The sequence below is a fragment of the Aythya marila genome, assembly GCF_965140915.1.
Source record: "Aythya marila genome assembly, chromosome: 1".
In the NCBI taxonomy this organism is placed as follows: Eukaryota; Metazoa; Chordata; class Aves; order Anseriformes; family Anatidae; genus Aythya; species Aythya marila.
Genome location: NC_139042.1, coordinates 109,930,944 through 109,948,961, shown reverse-complemented (window position 1 = coordinate 109,948,961; position 18,018 = coordinate 109,930,944). Strand labels below are relative to the sequence as shown.

At 51.2% G+C, this 18,018-nt stretch overlaps 1 protein-coding gene across 6 annotated transcripts in view; it reads left to right on the top strand.

Annotated features, from left to right (window-relative positions):
- Positions 1–14,983, top strand: part of BCL9 (BCL9 transcription coactivator) — a 51,989-nt gene extending 37,006 nt beyond the window's left edge. For 4 of the 6 annotated variants that reach the window (XM_082760893.1, XM_082760896.1, XM_082760895.1 and 1 more), the window contains exons 2-9: positions 341–423; positions 3,441–3,747; positions 5,293–5,609; positions 6,532–6,721; positions 7,190–7,289; positions 7,726–9,955; positions 11,288–11,548; positions 12,792–14,983. In XM_082760893.1, the coding sequence (XP_082617019.1) occupies positions 3,695–3,747; positions 5,293–5,609; positions 6,532–6,721; positions 7,190–7,289; positions 7,726–9,955; positions 11,288–11,548; positions 12,792–13,909 (4,269 nt within the window). In that variant the 5' untranslated portion in view covers positions 341–423; positions 3,441–3,694 and the 3' untranslated portion in view covers positions 13,910–14,983. The remainder of the gene's footprint in view (positions 1–340; positions 424–3,440; positions 3,748–5,292; positions 5,610–6,531; positions 6,722–7,189; positions 7,290–7,725; positions 9,956–11,287; positions 11,549–12,791) is intronic. The other 2 variants (XM_082760897.1, XM_082760898.1) reach the window with 2 other exon arrangements.
- Positions 14,984–18,018: the final 3,035 nt, after the last annotated feature.

Genomic DNA, 18,018 nt, shown 5'->3' with positions numbered 1-18,018 from the left:
AGGGAAGGGGAGGTTGCTCGGGTGAGCTTCGTGCCAGCTTCTCAGAGCACAGATGAGCTCATGGGAATCCAGCAAGCTCAAATGTGGGAGTGCTAAAGCAGGTCTGAGCTACTTCCCCTCCGCACCTCCTCGCGCTGCCGACATCTTCAGACTGTTCTGGCCTGATGCTGGCGTTTTTGCTGCTGGTGAACCTGGCCAGCCTAGGCAGAGGCTCCCTCCTGCCAGTGCTTCAGAACGAATTTTGACTCCTCTGCTCGCTCCTGAGGCTAGGAAGGAGGGGTGGCAGCTGGCTGGGCTGTGGTTCCTGCTGCTGAAGCTCTGCCTCTCTCCTTTTTTTCAGGTGATCATTGCTTGTGAGAGGAGTGGTTCGCACCTCATGGCCTCCACAATGAGTACTGCTGTGTCGTGACGCCAGGGGTCTCGGTAAGCTACTTGACGGGAAGGGGAGGGCCTGTCATGTCTCCATGAATGTGGGTCCGTCTCTCTTGTCTCTGAAACTGATGTTTAAAGCCATTCTGTGCCATCCAAACTGGGAGCAGCCACCGAGTTGGGTGAGGCTACTTTTCACCTGTTCTCACCTCCTCCTTTGAGCTTGCAGTGGCACTGATGTGGTTGCATCATCAACCAGATCAAGGGGACTGATCCAGCTGAACAGAGATTTCTCCTGTTTTCCTTGGGTTGGTTCCCGCTTGGATCTTCCCCTGATCTGGTCAGGAGAGAGATGGTGAGAATGAGCAGATTGCTGAACCACCCCTCTTTCTTTTCTCCTGTGTACCTTCAAGCAACCCTGCAAACACAGCCCCAGAGTCAGCTTGCCGAAATGCTTTGGGAAGTGGCTTGACCATTCATCGTCAACGAACCTTCCTCTAATTTCAACCCAATGATAAGGGCTTTGCTTTGGCAGGCAGGCTCCAGCTGCAAAAATACATTTCTCTGGAGATTTTCCATTATTGAACCCCAGATTTCCAGACAGACATACGTTAGAAGTGCATTTAGAAAAATCATGAGGCACCCCATTTCACATTATAAAAGACGGTGTGTTCCCAGTGTGCAGAAATGAGAAGCAGAGGAAGGTGAGTTGCTGTTCTTCCGATATATCCAATGAATATATTGATGTGTCCTTTATAGCTCTCTCTGTTAAGAAGAAATTTAAACTGAGATTGGAAAACAGAGTTCCCTTGCAGAACGTATCAATTCCAGCAGCTGGAAGATACGTGTATATATAGCATAAAATGCATGGCTAAAAAATGGGAGGTTTTTTAATTTGCTCTGTGAAGTACTTGGAAGTTTGGTGCTGTCGGAAGTCCCGTGCAGAGGGGGTGATCTCGGTTCTGTTCTTCATGTTTTCCCACGGCACTGTGCAGGACTGGGTGTCTGAGACAATTCTCATCTAGTAATTTGTGAAAGGTAGCATCATAAGGCATAAATAGCAAAAGTGGAAAAGCAGAGGAAGGAACAAGTAGAATACTGGAGTCCGTCACACAGGCGCCCACGCAGTGCTTTTAGCATTGAGCTCCACTCTTTAATGCTATTGTTCCTGTTCTCTGTTACCTGAAATTCACTCTGTTTTCAGTCACGCCTTCACCTGAAGTGAGGATTCTCTAGTCTCCCTGAGTTACACTGATTTTTACTGATGCCTGAGTGTATTTTGAAAAGTGTTGTAATTCAGTGCAGTCGATAATGTTACAGTTTTGTTGTCGAACAGACAGAGGAGTTGAATTTGCATGGAACGTTGGGACAATTTAGATGTTTAGGAAAATGTTCTTTTTTGTCCTCAATGTGTCTGTGCAGCACCAGCTCCAATTACAGCCTGATAGTGGTAACAATAGGAACCCAACATTGTTCTCGGAATCAATGGGATAACCAGCTCACAGCTCCAGCGAGATGTAGGGATCCTGTGGAGCGTGTGGCTGGGACTGGGGTTCACCTGATCGTGCCAAGTAAGAGGCAGGACAAATGAGGCTGTTACTGCAGAAACATTCCCCTCGTTAATGGGGTTGTGCAGCGCAGTGGAGGTGAGCATATGGAGCAGGATATTCCTCTGGCTTGCTGAGGAGGTACATGGTAGAGAGGAGGTGATGTTTGGGAGGTGATACGCTTCATAGAAGGGCTACAGAGGAAGGACTGTGGGGTGCTATCCTGTTAAAGTGCAGTGATACAAAGTCACTAAAATATGTAATGGCACCACAGCCTCGTAATATCATTTTGGGGAACCAGAGAACCAGCTGCTCGATAATGCAGGTTACTGAGAACTCTCCTTGGCCAGAGGTGGTCATAAAGTACACGAGTTTCTTAGTCCTCCGGTGTCAACACATAAGCAAAGCGCTTTTTCCTTTTTACAAACAATCCAAACAGTTGTCTATCCATAATATTCAAGGCGCTCCCAGTCCGATGAGATTTATTTTGTTTCATTTGATACAGACAGGAAGAAACTGCTTCTTCGGTGCTGAGGAGGAATACCAGGAATATTTACATTTGAATAATATTTAACTAGCATTGCTTAATACATTAACAATAAATCTTGGTTAGATTCTAAATTAAGTGGATTTGCATCTGAGTAGATGAGATGAGCAGAAGAGATTCTGTTGAAACATAAACAAGACAGAAATTTGTTCCAAAATAATTTAGCCCAAAGGACATAAACAGTAATGTTCAATAGTTTCTTCCCCCAGAAACACTTGTAAGTGTCGTGTTGCCTGCATCACGCATATTTGTTTATTAGCAAGAAGCTGAAAAAAATGCTTATTTTGTTGTGCGTGTTTTTTTATTATTCTTATTTTTTTTAAGGTCTTGATAGTTTGTACAGTGTTGCTGAGCAAATTTAGAGGGGCAGCTCTCTAGCGATCTCTTGGCCTTTCTAATAGAAATAATGACTGACTAACCTCTCTGGTATTTACAGAGTAATCACAGCATAGCTGGTTGCTTACAGGTGGTCAGGAAGGCATTTTATTTTATTTTCCTCCCTCTGTGCAACTCTTAGCACACATCAATGAACTTATGTCTGGTTATATTGGACCAAGGAGACAGAAAAGATTTGAGCAGAGTTTATGTTCTTAGGAAATATCAGATTATGGCCGTTCACGGGGGAATTCTGGATAGCTAAGTCATGTGGGGGATTTGTCATTTTGGCTTCCTGCTGACTTGCTGTGAGGTGTCTTCAAGCTGAGCACAGACACGGAATCAAAGCTTCCAGGTATGAGAAGCTTCCCCACGCGATTTGAGTGGCTGAAGGGAAGCTTGGCCTCGCCGCCTGTAAACCGAGCGGCCAGCCGGGGCTGCCTCTGCTTTGAAATACGCAGCTGTGCGGAGCCATCTGAGAGCTCTTCTCCTGCGTCTTCGCAGTGACGGGCAAGGACTGCCATGTGCTGCTTCGCAGATGCGTCTGCTTGCAGAGTTCCTCACCAGATTTCTCTTCTCTTCTTGTGGGCTGGTTTTAACAGTGTGCCCTGGAGATGCGAGACTTCCCCTGGGCAGCAGGAGGCACGCGTCTAGAGAATGCTGGAGCTGCAGGAGGGAAGCGCCCCGTGCAAAACCAGAGAGGAGCAAAGAGAAAAAAGGCAAGCAGACAGACAGCGCTGAGAGAAGCGGGTGGCAGGAACTGCTTCAGAGCTGCCTCTGGTGGCACAGTCCCCAGAGGAACTTGACGAGAGCCCATCTGCCTGCGTGTGAGACTGTGAGCTCAGGATTTCTGTCAATGCATTCCAGTAACCCCAAAGTGAGGAACTCCCCGTCAGGCAACACACAGAGGTAAGGAAAAGAGCCAGCAGCGCGTGGTGCTGCCCCTGCTCTGCTGCGGTGCGAGCCGAGGACAGGTGCATGCGACTTACCGAGCTTCCTCTGCGCTCCTGTCGGGTGTGCTGGGTACCTGGGCGCTGGCTGCACGGTGTGGATGAGCCCCCATGTTCGTTAGGTTCGGGGTGAGCTGAAAGAGCTCTTAACCTGTGGGGTTTGGCCTCTCCGTTCCTCCTGCCCTCCTCCCTTCCACCAGGTGTCTAAGTAGGTTGGAGGAGAGCGAACGTGCCGTTTCTATCCGTTTGTGCTCTTCCCCTCAACCCCTTCTAATTATCTGTTTCCCCGAGGGGTAGTTGGGCAGCAGAAGGTCTCTGTCTGTACTTCCACACAAAATGCTTCCCTCCCGCTGTGTGCCGAAGCAGCCTGGAGAACTGATCAGCCGTGCCCCGAGATCCTCCGGATCGTTCACCTGCCAGTGCAGCGGGTCAGCATCTCTCCTCCGCTAAGCTGGAAGGGGAAAAATCTGGAAGTGAAAAGCGTCCGGGGACGCGCAGTGGTCTGACTGACAGCATTCTCCAGTTCGATTATTTACTCCTAGAGGTCACCGGGAGCTGGGAGTGACTCAGAGGGAATGCCTCTGAGGCAGATGCCTGTCCAAAGGAGGAGCTGGCACGCGCCAGTCCCGCAGCGAGGATGCTAGCGAGCACTGCCTGCTGGAAGCAGTGGTGATGGGAAAACAAAATGCAGGAGATCTGGTAGCAATGGAGTAACTGGATGCTGAGGAGGACAGGATGCCTGATGTGTGTGCAAAACCCAGGGGAGCGAAGTATTTTTAGGATGCAATCGGCTGAATGAAGGAGGGGAGGAAAGGATTTTGCATTTCCTTTGGCAAATGCAAGAAGCTTCATCTGCCCCATTTTGCAGGAGCGTGCAGGGAGATGGTATCCTTCCCTTTCCTTCTTCAGAGGCAGGTTGAATCTGGTTTAATTGTTTTCACGGTCAGAGGTTTGTGTTTTCCTGGCAGCTCGCCCCAACGTATGATGAATGCCACAGTAATGCTGGGTTTTCCTTGTGCTCCCTGTAGAACTGGATAGGGAGGAGCAGGGGGGGTCTGCTCAGATGGGAGCTGCGCTGTGTGATTTGGGTCCGGGAGAGTGGTGAGGTGAACTTTATTGTGCCGCCTCTGTTTACTCTGAGCTGCGCTTGGTGTGAGGCGCTTCTCTGTGCACATAGAAACCGCTGTCTTTATTGACAGAAGCCCCAGAGGTAGGTCCTCATGTGACAGCAGTTCCTGGGATCTGGCAGGTCCGCAGCCTGCCCTGGTGCCTTCTTGAGCAATGAGATCCCATCTTGGATAATAACCCTTTCAGGGCACGTTCAGAAAAGCACCTGGATGACTCCAAGCTTGCAGGCATTTCTTATTTGTCAGCAATTGTCTTTGCTTGCAGAGGTGGCACTGCTTGTTTCTGCTTTCTCTTCCCACAGGGTTGAATGAATCCATGGAATGATTTGTCACTTTCTTTTCTTTCCTTTTGTTTTTTTTCCTCCCTCTGTCCCCAGTAGCCCCAAATCAAAGCAGGAGGTGATGGTCCGTCCCCCTACAGTGATGTCCCCGTCTGGCAACCCCCAGCTGGATTCCAAATTTTCCAACCAGGGCAAACAAGGGGGCTCCACCAGCCAATCCCAGCCCTCTCCCTGTGACCCCAAAAGTGGAGGTCACCCCCCCAAAGTGCTCCCCGGCCCAGGTGGGAGCATGGGGCTAAAGAATGGGGCTGGAAATGGTGCCAAGGGGAAGGGGAAGAGAGAGAGAAGCATTTCGGCAGACTCCTTTGAACAGAGGGAAGCCGGGACTCCTAATGACGACCCTGAAATCAAAGGTACGTTTGCTAGGGTACGGGCACAAATGCAGGCAATTAGTAGGTGTCCTCTGTGGGATGGAGAAGTGCTAGGCAAGCGTTAGCAAAACGTTTCTTTGCCTCTGGTTCTCTAAGTTCCAGCCAGCGATGTCCAAGGGTCTTGAGGGCAAGCAAAGAGGGGAGGTTGTCGTAGCCGGCATCGGTAAACGCGTCTGTTCTCATCATGTTCAGTGGACGTGCAGGCCTGGCTCTGGTGGGAAAGTTCCTTTGTAACTCTGAAACTCCCCCGGAGGATTTGAAAGTACAAATGCAACCTGTTGGTTTCCTTCTGGCCTTTGGCCTTTCAGGAACTGCTCTGTTGTAACTGGGGTTTTGAACAATACGCAAGCCTGTTTTGTCAACACAGATACATAACCCGGAGCACCCTGGCTGGTAGCACAAGGCAGAGAGTTGGGATTTCTGGGTTCTGTTCCTGGCTCCAATATTGCCGTTGTGAGGCGGTGGGAAAACAGATGAGGTGGGCAGTCGTCCATCTCTCGTTTATTGCCCATTTGCGAGGTCTCCTGGCTAAGGTGGCTGAAGAGGAGGGGGAAAAAGCTGGGTTTGGCCCAGTGTGTTCTCCTTAGATGCAGACACTTGTATATTTGGACGTCTCCATGTCTAGTTCTCCTGCTATTCTGTGTGACCGTTAGAGAATGCAACGGGATCGGCTCTGGGAGCTGCCCCTTGTCTCCAAATGGGACAGGCTGAGCTTTCTGCCAGCAGGGCCTGTAGCAGCATGGAGGCACTGGGGGGAGGGTGCGTGGTGTAACGGAAGAATCGCCATTAGCAGTGTGTGAGGGGGAAGTGGAGGAAAATCTCTGTTTCCAGATATGAACCAGGAATGGTTCCCAAAGAGCTCCCAGGATAGTGATTCCCCTCTTTCCCTCTTCCGCCCTTCCAGACTGCAATTCTGCCGATCACGTGAAGTCCCAGGATTCTCAGCACACCCCACACTCCATGACTCCTTCAAATGCTTCAGCCCCGAGGTCTTCCACACCTTCCCATGGCCTGACTGCTACTTTGGAGCCAGCAAGTGGCCAGAAGACTCCATCCAAAGTGGTTTACGTCTTTTCTACTGAGATGGCCAACAAGTAGGTAGATGCTTGAATGCCTTCAGAAAGCAAGGCTTAGACCTGTGCTCCCTTCTTATGAAATTCTCGTGTGCCCTTCCTCCATCCGGTGTGTTTTTGTAGCAAAAAGGCATTTTTAATTGTTTTGGAGATGCCGAAAGGGCTGGAGTGGGGAACATCACTGCCTCTTGCCCTCCAAAAAGTGATTATTTAGTCCTCGGAGGTGCAGTTTTGGCAAATGCTGATAAGATACTCGTTTGCAGTCCATGCAGCGAGTACAGCTGGGGTGACTTAAACCAAGACATGACCCCTAAATGGCGATGAGTTTGTAGATGTGAGCATTTTTCTCTTGCTACTCATCTGGAGTCAAAATACGTGTGGTTGAGTCTTTCTCCCTTCTGCCAGCTGAAGGATAGAAGGGAGGATGGTTAGGAAAATTTGGTTCTTAGCTTCACCTGGATATGTGCGTCTGTCTGTCTGTCTTTGCAGGGCTGCAGAAGCCGTGCTGAAGGGACAGGTGGAAACCATCGTGTCCTTTCATATCCAGAACATCTCAAACAGCAAGGCGGAACGAAACACTGTACCCTTGGTAGGGAGTTACCTGCATGTGGGTGGGAAGGGAAATGGTAAATGTGCTTGTGCGTGTGTGATTCAGAGAGAGGGATGGTTGTTTATGCTCTGGGATAAATTGTAGGATGGAAAAGAGAGGGAGAGTTGGCCTAGCCTTCCTCAAATAAATGTCTTGGATTATCCAAAGAGGAGTTTGAGTCTCGCAGTATTTGGGTGGTGTATTTCCAACCCACTGCTCACGCAGAGCCTGCACAGAAGCAAGGGGTACCTGCTGTAATGCGTGTGCAAAATCTCTCTCGTATTGCCAAGATGCCGCTCCGTAAAGACTGCGTGGAAGCTACCCTTCCTTGCGGAGCATGGGCTGGGGGGGTCGGGACAGGGCATTTCATTGGCACCTCTGCTTGTGTGGCACAGCCGTGAGAAGAGGAGTGATGGCGTGTGCCTTTCTCTTTCAGAACCCCCAGATCTCTGCACTTCGGACTGAACCCAAGCCCCTGCCGCAGCCGCAGCCCCCCGCCGCCCAGGACCAGAACCCTCCCCAGAACGCCAAAATGCAGCCGACTCCACCCGTGTCAGCACCGGTGTCCAAACCCACTGGTCCCCCGTGTCCCATAGATCAGGACAGCCCCAGCGTGGAAAGCAAAGTGATGTCGGTGGGCAGCCCCGCCAACTCCACCCCATTGCAGACGGAAGGATTTGGGCAGAGTTCAACCCCCAACAACCGTGCAGTGAGCCCGGTGTCCCAAGGTAGCAATAGCTCCGCTGCAGACCCCAAAGGTCCTCCCCAGCCGGTGTCCGGTGGGGACCCGTCCAGTCTGGGCGAGAATCCGGACGGGCTGTCGCAGGAGCAGCTGGAGCACCGGGAGCGCTCCTTGCAGACCCTGAGAGACATTCAGCGCATGCTCTTCCCCGACGAGAAGGAGTTTGCGGGAGGGCAGAGCGGGGGGCCGCCCCCCAACTCTGGGGTGCTGGATGGTCCCCAAAAGAAACCCGAAGGGCCGATACAGGCCATGATGGCTCAATCCCAAAGTTTAGGCAAAGGGTCAGGGTCTCGGACAGATGGAGGGGCTCCGTTTGGCCCTCAAGGACACAGGGACATGCCCTTTTCCCCAGACGAAATGGGGCCGCCACCAATGAACTCCCAGTCGGGACCCATCGGCCCCGACCACCTGGACCACATGACTCCCGAGCAAGTGGCCTGGCTCAAGCTGCAGCAGGAGTTCTACGAGGAGAAGAGAAGGAAGCAAGAGCAGGTGGTCGTGCAGCAGTGTTCCCTGCAGGACATGATGGTCCACCAGCACGGACCTCGCGGCGTCGTGCGAGGCCCTCCCCCCCCCTACCAGATGACCCCAGGGGAAGGCTGGGGGCCCGGAGGTCCCGAGCCCTTCCCCGAGGGCATGAACATGTCCCACTCGCTGCCCCCCAGGGGCATGGCCCCTCATCCCAACATGCCTGGGAGCCAGATGCGCCTGCCCGGTTTTGCGGGAATGATGAACCCTGACATGGAGGGCCCCAACGTCCCAAATCCCGCCTCCCGGCCGGGGCTTTCAGGGGTCAGTTGGCCAGACGACGTGCCAAAAATCCCAGACGGCCGCAACTTCCCTCCCGGCCAGGGCGTCTTCAGCGGCCCCGGCCGAGGGGAGCGGTTCCCCAACCCGCAGGGCCTGCCCGAAGAGATCTATCAGCAGCAGCTGGCCGAGAAGCAGATGGGCCTCCCCCCGGGCCTCAACATGGAGGGCATCCGGCCCGGCATGGAGATCAACAGGATGATTCCCTCCCAGAGACACATGGAGCCCGGGAATAACCCCATCTTCCCGCGCATGCCGGTGGAAGGGCCGATGAGCCCCTCCCGGGGGGACTTCCCCAAAGGAATCCCCCCCCAGATGGGCTCCAGCAGGGAGCTGGAGTTCGGGATGGGCCCCGGCGGCATGAAGGGGGACATGGGCATGAACGTCAGCATGGGCTCCAACCCACCCCTGGTACCTCAGAAGCTGAGGGAGGCGGGAGTCGGGCCGGAAGAGATGATGAAGCTGCGGCCCGGCGTCTCGGAGATGCTCTCCTCCCAGCAGAAGATGGTGCCGTTGCCGTTCGGGGAGCACCCGCAGCAGGAGTATGGCATGGGTCCCAGGCCTTTCCTTCCCATGTCTCAGGGCCCAGGAGTTGGCCTCCGAAATCTCAGAGAACAGATGGGGCCTGACCAAAGGACTAACAACCGGCTCAGCCACATGCCGCCACTACCTCTCAACCCCACCAGTAACCCCAACAGCCTCAACACTGCTCCCCCCGCACAGCGCAGCCTGGGCCGCAAGCCCCTGGATATCTCCGCAGCCGGTCAGGTGCATTCTCCGGGGATCAACCCCCTGAAGTCTCCCACCATGCGCCAGGTGCAGTCTCCCATGATGGGGTCTCCCTCGGGGAACCTCAAGTCCCCCCAGACGCCCTCCCAGCTGGCAGGAATGCTCGCGGGCCCCACTGCCGCAGCTGCCGCTGCCTCCATTAAGTCCCCCCCGGTCTTGGGGTCTGCTGCTGCTTCTCCTGTCCACCTCAAGTCTCCGTCTCTCCCCGCACCTTCTCCGGGATGGACTTCGTCTCCAAAGCCTCCTTTGCAGAGCCCCGGGATTCCCCCGAACCACAAGGCGTCTCTCACCATGTCGTCTCCGGCCATGCTGGGGAACGTGGAGTCGGGTGAGTGCCCCCTCCTCGTCCCAACTCCGTCTTGTGCCCTAGCTGCTGGGGGTGAGGGCTGGTGGCTGGGAGGACAGCGAAGTAACGGGTTGGGTGTAGAGGTACGAAATGCTTCGGAATAAAAAGTTCCGACAAAGACATGCAGAGCGTAGGGGCCAGTCGTGTGTCCAGGTGTGGTTACAGCTTTCCAGGTGTCCCAGCCCAGATGAGGAGATGTGCTAACGTTTGTTTGGGCTTTGAGCGCTTTGGAGAGAGCTGAGCAGCCAGCGGGTGCTGTATGATCCCCCTTTGCTAGCAAACCGGAGCCCTGCTGTGACCTGGGACCTTGGCACGGAGGTCTGAGAGCCCAGCCTGCTCCTGAACAGCTTGGGGCTGTTCACCGTGGGTCTCTCCCCACAGCCAGGCTCCAAGCTCCGGAGCTTTCCGGCCTGGGGAAACCTCTGAGCTGGGAGAGGTTTGCCCACGTTGCCCTCTAGTGCTGCTGCGGGTAACAGGCAGCGCTGGGGGGACGGCGCCTGCCTGCTGAGAGCAGGGGAATCCCAGCAGTGGTGCCGCAGGGAGGCTGACCCCTTGCAGTGCTGAGCAGGGTTGCTGGCCGGGCTGTGCCAGCACTTCAGCATTTTTTCTTCAAATGTGACGTGGAGATCGTGGCTGAAGGACAAAGGAGGCTGGAGGTGCAGTTACCTCTAGTTTGGGGAGAGAAGGATTATGGTAAGCTAGTAAGGGCAGAGAATTCTTCTTTAACTGGATGAAGCAGTAAATACATATATGTAAAAGCAGAAATGAAATTAAAACAAGGAGTTTTGCTTGTAGCTGCTCTGATACAGCTTGTCAGAAATCTGCCCACATGTCTCAGTGTAATATCTGCTCCAGCTTTTCATCGCACCGCACGCATCTTTTGTGTTCGCTTGGTGCTGCTTCAAGAAAAAGGGAAGGGAGTTGCAGTTGACATCTGGTGGGCGCAGGATCAGTTAACTGACTGTGTATTTATTTGGATTTTTATGGCTAGACGTAGCGCGTATGTGTGTCTTCAGTGCGTGGAAAGTGAACTGTAGGGTTTTCAGACATACCTGGTGGTGTTTTCTGTAGATTTGTACAGGCTCCTGAGAGTTCCAGAAGTGCAGAATCCAGGATAACAAATGTTTACCAAATCTTGACCAACAGGCTTATTTTTCTGGTTACTTTTCACAGGCGTTGGCTGTATGAGTCAGATGGTCCCTTGTAATAAAAGGGTTTTAAAGTTTTTGAGATCTCCTAGGAGAAGAGGGTGTGATTTAAGGAGAAAAACGGTGAAAAAAATAAATAATTTCTCCTTCTTTTTCCCCCTCCAAGGTGGTCCACCTCCTTCCACAGTCAGCCAGTCTGCTCCTGCGACTCTCCCTGGAAATCTTCCCTCTAGCAGCCCTTACACAATGCCTCCGGAGCCAACCCTCTCCCAGAACCCTCTGTCCATCATGATGTCCAGGATGTCCAAATTTGCCATGCCCAGCTCAACACCGCTCTATCATGATGCCATCAAAACCGTGGCCAGCTCAGATGATGACTCCCCTCCGGCACGCTCCCCAAATTTGCCACCTATGAACAGTGTACCAGGTAAGAAACTCAAGGCAACGTAAGCCCAAGCTTTCGGGCAGTACAGTGAGAGTGATTGGTGTGGAAGCTTCATCAGATGAAGGTGGTGAGAGGGGAAACATTAAAGGATATATAGTCATGGGGTGTTCTATGCATGGGAGAGATTCCCACTCTTATTCCACAAGCGGGATAACTGGTGTGAGTGAAGGCTGTTCATGGGGATAATCATCAGACTTACAATGTGTTACCTAGAAGAAACCATTCTTCCCCTGTTTTCAGACAGTGTCATAGAAGCACCACGAGGTTTCTTTTTTTTGTTGACACTGAATCATCTGGTCTTTTCTTCTCCACTATTTTTGTGTGTTGCCTTTCTTACAGAAGAATGTTAGCAGACTTTCTCAAAATGTACATTTTCTGGTAAAGGGAGTAGTGTGTAAAGGCAGGTGACCTCAACTGGGATTGAGGCAAACTGTCGTGGTCTCTACCTCAGAAAGTGGAAGGAAAGGCAAAATAAAATGCTGTTCTTTAGGGCTCTCTCACAGAAAAGCGTGCTCATAGGATAAATCCAGTTTCTGCTGACAGTTTAACGTTGATGGGTAGACCTGTATTTAATGTAAAAGTAGGCTGTAGGCCCTCCGCCCGGTTGAATTAATAGTGGCAAGAGGGGATGACTGGATGTTTGAAGAGAGCAGCAACTGGTAATGAATTCTTGATGAGTTTACCTGTAGCTTCGCTATCTGTTTCACACACTAATGATAAGAGTTGCTGAATATACCTGGGAAAGCTGACTAATTGAGTAAGTTGGATGCTAGCTCGTTAACCTCGCCAATCGCCACCGCCTAGGCTTATCAGCGTTACCTGATTCATCGCTTCTTAGGTTTTGAAAGGAGATTCAGTCACCTCCCGGTGGACAAGTGTCCATGTGCTGATAATCTGCCACAGACTTGTTTGTCACTGACTGCCACGTCTAGACTGCCAGGAAAGTAGCAAAGGTATGAGCTGGGCTAAGATCCTACTTACAGAGCAGGCTTTAGGCCCTTTTTGCTAGAGCAGTGACGAGCTTAGGGAGGCTGCTGTGCAGGTGGCATCAGTTTTCTGGTTCAAATGGCGCTCTCCAGAGCCACTACTGTTGCTGTCTTTTACTAGCAGTAATTGAATTAATTTTTTTGGTGGATGTGGTAACCTTGCAGAAAGCTCTCTGCTGTTTTCCTTGTTTGCTTATGCTTGGCCGTTACCTAAATCCGATTCCTTGTCTCTTCCCTAGGAATGGGCATTAATTCTCAGAATCCTCGAATTTCAGGTCCAAACCCAGTGGGTCCAATGCCAACCCTTAGCCCAATGGGAATGACCCAGCCTCTTTCCCACAACAACCAGATGCCCTCTCCAAATGCTATGGGACCCAATATACCTCCTCACGGGGTCCCCGTGGGACCCGGCCTGATGTCACACAACCCGATGATGGGGCACGGTTCCCAAGAGTCTCCAATGGTACCTCAAGGACGCCTGGGCTTCCCGCAGGGGTTCCCTCCCGTACAGTCCCCTCCACAGCAGGTGCCATTTCCCCACAACGGGCCGAGCAGCGGGCAAGGCAACTTCCCGGCGGGAATGGGCTTCCACGGAGAAGGACCTCTGGGGCGTCCTACCAACCTGCCCCAAAGCTCGACAGATCCAGCACTTTGCAAGACTGGAGGCCCTGGCGGTCCGGACTCCTTCACTGTTCTTGGAAACAACATGCCTTCGGTTTTCACCGATCCGGAGCTGCAGGAGGTGATCCGTCCCGGAGCCACGGGAATACCCGAGTTCGACCTCTCCCGGATTATCCCGTCGGAGAAGCCGAGCCAGACACTACAGTATTTCCCTCGCGGGGAGGTGCCGGGCCGCAAGCAACCGCAGGGGCCCGGGCCCGGCTTCTCCCACATGCAGGGGATGATCGGAGAGCAGACCCCGCGGATGGGACTAACGTTGCCTGGCATGGGGGGCCCCGGGCCGGTGGGGACTCCGGATATCCCTCTCGGGACGGCCCCGTCCATGCCGGGCCACAACCCGATGAGACCGCCGGCCTTCCTGCAGCAGGGCATGATGGGGCCGCACCACCGCATGATGGCACCAGCACAGACGGCGATGCCCGGGCAGCCCGCGCTCATGAGCAACCCCGTGGCCGCCGTGGGCATGATCCCGGGCAAGGACCGAGCCCCCGCGGGGCTGTACAGCCACCCGGGCCCCGTCGGGTCGCCCGGCATGATGATGTCAATGCAGGGCATGATGGGACCCCAACAGAACATCATGATTCCCCCCCAGATGAGGCCCCGAGGCATGGCTGCTGACGTGGGCATGGGAGGATTTAGCCAAGGCCCTGGGAACCCAGGGAACATGATGTTTTAAGCTGCTACCGTAAGACTGGATGTTCTGATCCTTGTGAAGATGAGATTCCGAGTCCTGAGGGCTTTTTTGGGAGCTTCAGGAGTACAGTTTGGCCATGCAATAGGTGAAAAGAGACCAGAGGACGCTTTGGGAAATCTCGAATGTATGGAATTACCTGAAAAAAAAAATTATTCATTTTAACAGGTTGTTTTTTTTTAAGATTTATTTTTTAAAAATTATTTTTGTGGACTTGGGTATCCCGTGATGGCACCTGCTTTGAGAATCTGTAGCTGTATTTTGAGAATTGCCATTTGTCACAAGTTGCACCATTCTCTGTATGTTTACGTCCTTCGGACTGGCTTCTCCCAGGACTCTCGGTTATTTTTGGGGTTTTTTGTGTACTGTACTATATTGTAAAAGGGATTTTAGCAGAGACTTTAGTCTTTGGGGTGAGAGGAGAATGGGATTCTAGGCTGTTTACTTTAGGTGGAGAATCCATCTTCAGAACTTCGGACTATTTTCCTTCAACTCCAATGTATAGAAAAACCAAACTACGACCTCAGAGCAGAGTATTAATGAAAAGCACAAAAAGGAACTTAAGTTCAGTGAGGGGAATCTTTTAAAAGAAATAAATAATAAGTTAAGGACATATTTTTCAAATTATGGCGTGCTGTCCAGCACCTTCTGTCTCTCCCTCCCACTCTTTATTAAATAGGCTTCTCTCTCTCTCCGTCCCCCTTCTGTCTCCTCCTATGGCAGCTGCAATACATTGTGTTATTTTGGGGGGTAAACCTAGGAGCGCCTCTCCTCCTGTGGGGACTCTTCCCACTTTTAGGAAGGGGCTGGACTTGGACACTGTTACATTCTACAGTAGTCTCTCTCACTGTTTCCTATTCTCCTTTTCTTAGAAACCCCAAGTGATTTTATTAATGTGGGAGTGGAACAGACACTAAAAGTTATCCAGGATTTTTTTTGTGGTTATTTTTTTTTTCCTCCCCAGCGTAAAACGTTCTGTGTAACCTCCATTAAATTTGGTACAAAACCACTCGCCAGGGCTGTGGTGTCAGAAAAATAAAATATATTGTTTCTTACAAAGATGAACTGTCTTCTTTATCCAATGCAGCTGTTTCCTAAGTGCATCGGATGGCTGGCCAGATGACTCTTTGCTCCCAGAGATGATCACAGGCAGTCTAGAGGCCAGGTGGGGCAAGCTCCAGCAGCTCATAAAAATTGGCTCTGGAGGCAACCTTGCGAGGCGCTTCTCTTTGCTTACTGCTGGACAGAGCTTGGTTTTCCTCGGAGTGAGGTCTTGCTTCTAAACACCCCCGGGGATGGTGGTTATGATCTTTCTTCCTCAGTTTATCGAGGGTCAAGGAATAGCTGAAGCCCGTCATCTCTGCCGCTTCCTCTTGGCGAGCGTTCGCAGCACTCCAGGTACGTGGTTTGGAGCTTCCCCGCAGCAGCGACGTCTGCCTGCCGAGCGCTGGAATCTTGACACTGTGCAGGCTGCTGGGGCTGTGTGTCCCCTGGGGGCTGCGGGCTGGTGGGCAGGGTCTCTGACTTCTGTCGCTCGGAGGCTGAGGCAGTGGGGAGCGGATGAACTTAAATCACAAAGGTGAGGGAGAAGTCGTCGGTGAGATTTTTATCAAGACAGCCCTGCTGAGTAAATTGTTGCTTTGCTGCGGTTCTCATCGATTGCTTTCTAATCCCCTGTCTCTTCAAACTTGCCTTCTGAGAGAATTTCAGCAAGCAGGTTTTACGGTTTTGTCTATGAGGAGTGAAAGACTGGATGCTAGAACATCGATCGCGAGTTGAGCCCCGCTCCTGGAGAAGACCAGGAGGTGTCAGGTCTGCGGGGAAGGGAGTGGATGCCTGTGCATGAGAGCGTTTGGGAGTTAACTGATGTTTAACAGGTGGAAAAAGAATTGCTGTCCATGGCCAGCTTACCGAAGTTTTTGTTGCTAGTGTTACAAAATGAGGGAAGCCATGCCCCTTTGGAGGCACTCAGTCCTCGAAGCATTCCCTTGGCTGCTTCTGAATTCACCTTTGTGCTGTCATGCAAATTTAAAATGATTTTGGGTGAGAATTACTCTTTTGACAAAGTGTAGGATGTGTGTTGTGGTGCTTCCCTCTAATAAGACAAGCAGCGTGCCTGAAGCACCGGCTTGTCAAGATATCAGAAAAAGCTGACAATGACACAGTAAGTGTTATTTCTGTACAGAGGAGTTACCTTTTCTTTAAATGGTTGCACAGCTCCCTTTTTAGCACCTTGCATGGGAACTGTCACAGTGCAACCTTTTTAAACGTTGCCGCTTCTGCCACCACATCTGACTATTTTTACCATGCTGAACAAAGCAAACTTGATTGACGTAGTAATAAGCTGGAGTTTTTTAAATAATCTTCCTGGCTGCTTCCTGTGCGTGTTGAGGTGTTCTGAATAGCAAAGGATTTGAGGTGTCTGCAGCTTAGTGGAGAAGAATTAGCATAGGAGGGTCACTGTCTCAAAGCCAGTTGATAGCGAAAGGATGCATTTTTAAGATGCTGGGTAATTGAAGTTCTTTTTCTTCCCATCTAACTTAAAATGCTGGCATTTAGTATCTTAGCTTTTTCCTGCAGAAAATGCAGAAGATTTGGGTTCTCCTGAGTCCGTGTGGATGCCCTTAACCTCAGGGGTGTTGCCTGATTCACACCAGGTAACTGACAGGAGGTTCAAAGGCTTTAGCTGGATTCAGTTGGAAAAACAACTTGGTAGATGGAGGCTGAGCTGCTTGGCTTTTCTCCGATCCCACTTTTCCCCTTTTTGCTTCCCAAATGCAAAGGCTTTCTAGCTGCCCGCCTTGCAAATTCACCTTGGGATCTGTAAGTCAGGCTCTGCTCTCTCCTGCTCATTTATCTCCCATAGTAGCTGTGACTCAGCTCTGGTAGCCATGGTGCGCTTGTAGATGGAAAGTGGGGTTGCCATTTTTAGTTTTCTTCCTCTCCCCCTCCTCTCTCTTTCTTTTTTTTTTTTTTTTTAAACTTTCAAATCCTCCTCCTCCACCTTTGTTTGAAAGAATGAAATAGACTTTATTCATACATGCTTGGCTGCTCTTCCTCTCTAGTAGCATGGGAGGAAACAGTCTGCTGTTCAAATTATCTCATCCCAGATGGCTGCGCAGCCGGAGCGCGGAGAGACTTAAAAGGTAAAGCCAGCAGATGGTGAACTTCTGAAACGCAAAGTAATGTGCCTGCTAAATCAAAAGTTTAAAATATTTGAAATCTGCTTGTTTTAAAGTAGTAGACTGTTGCGAACCGGTCATCTGTGAAGTATGCTGGCAGTCTTAAGCACTGCCCAAATGAATTTGAGCTTTGTACCTGTGGTAGCTGGCTAGCTAATCTACCAAGGAACGTTACAAGCAAGTCGCTGGAATTACCAGTTAGTGCTGACCTCGTGGCAGTACCTAACAGGTAATGTTTCAGAAAACAGACCGATGCGTGGAGATCTGATCTGCATCAGTCTTGACTGGGATTTGAACGCTGGTGGTGCTTCTGGTACAGCCTACATATCCTGGCTTGGAGTAGATGTGAGTAACGGGCTCCTCCCGAGGAGGATAAATGTGCACCTGGAACGCTCCTCAGGCTATCAGATCTTAGCATTTGTTGTGCCAAAGTGTTTGGGCTCTTACAAATACGGTGTAGACACAACTTAATTTTGTAGTGGGTGCTATGTTGACTGTCTACTATGCTGGCTTTACTCTGATGGCAGAAAAGGCTACACTTGGTGGCTTTCTTCTGCACTCAAGGTGGTATATACATTCCTCACACAGCGTTGGCAGGGTATTGGCTGAAACCTGTTCCCTATTTTGCTATTTTTTGAGGAGAAATGAGCAATATTTGATGTAGGCCAGTGTTTAGTAGAGTGTGCTTCACTGTACTGATCGCATAGTAATCCTTAAGCTAAAGTCTTGCTTATGTGGGCTGGGTCATCTTCATGGTGGGGTGACCTCTTGGTGAAAGATTCTTCAGTCTTTAGGCAGTCCGTGTAGTTTTTGTTAACGCTGTTCGTTGTGATAGATGTGAAACACCTAGCTTTATCGTGCTGTTTCTGTTTAAGATTAAAGCACTTTAACTGGAGTGGTTTTTCAGGCCTT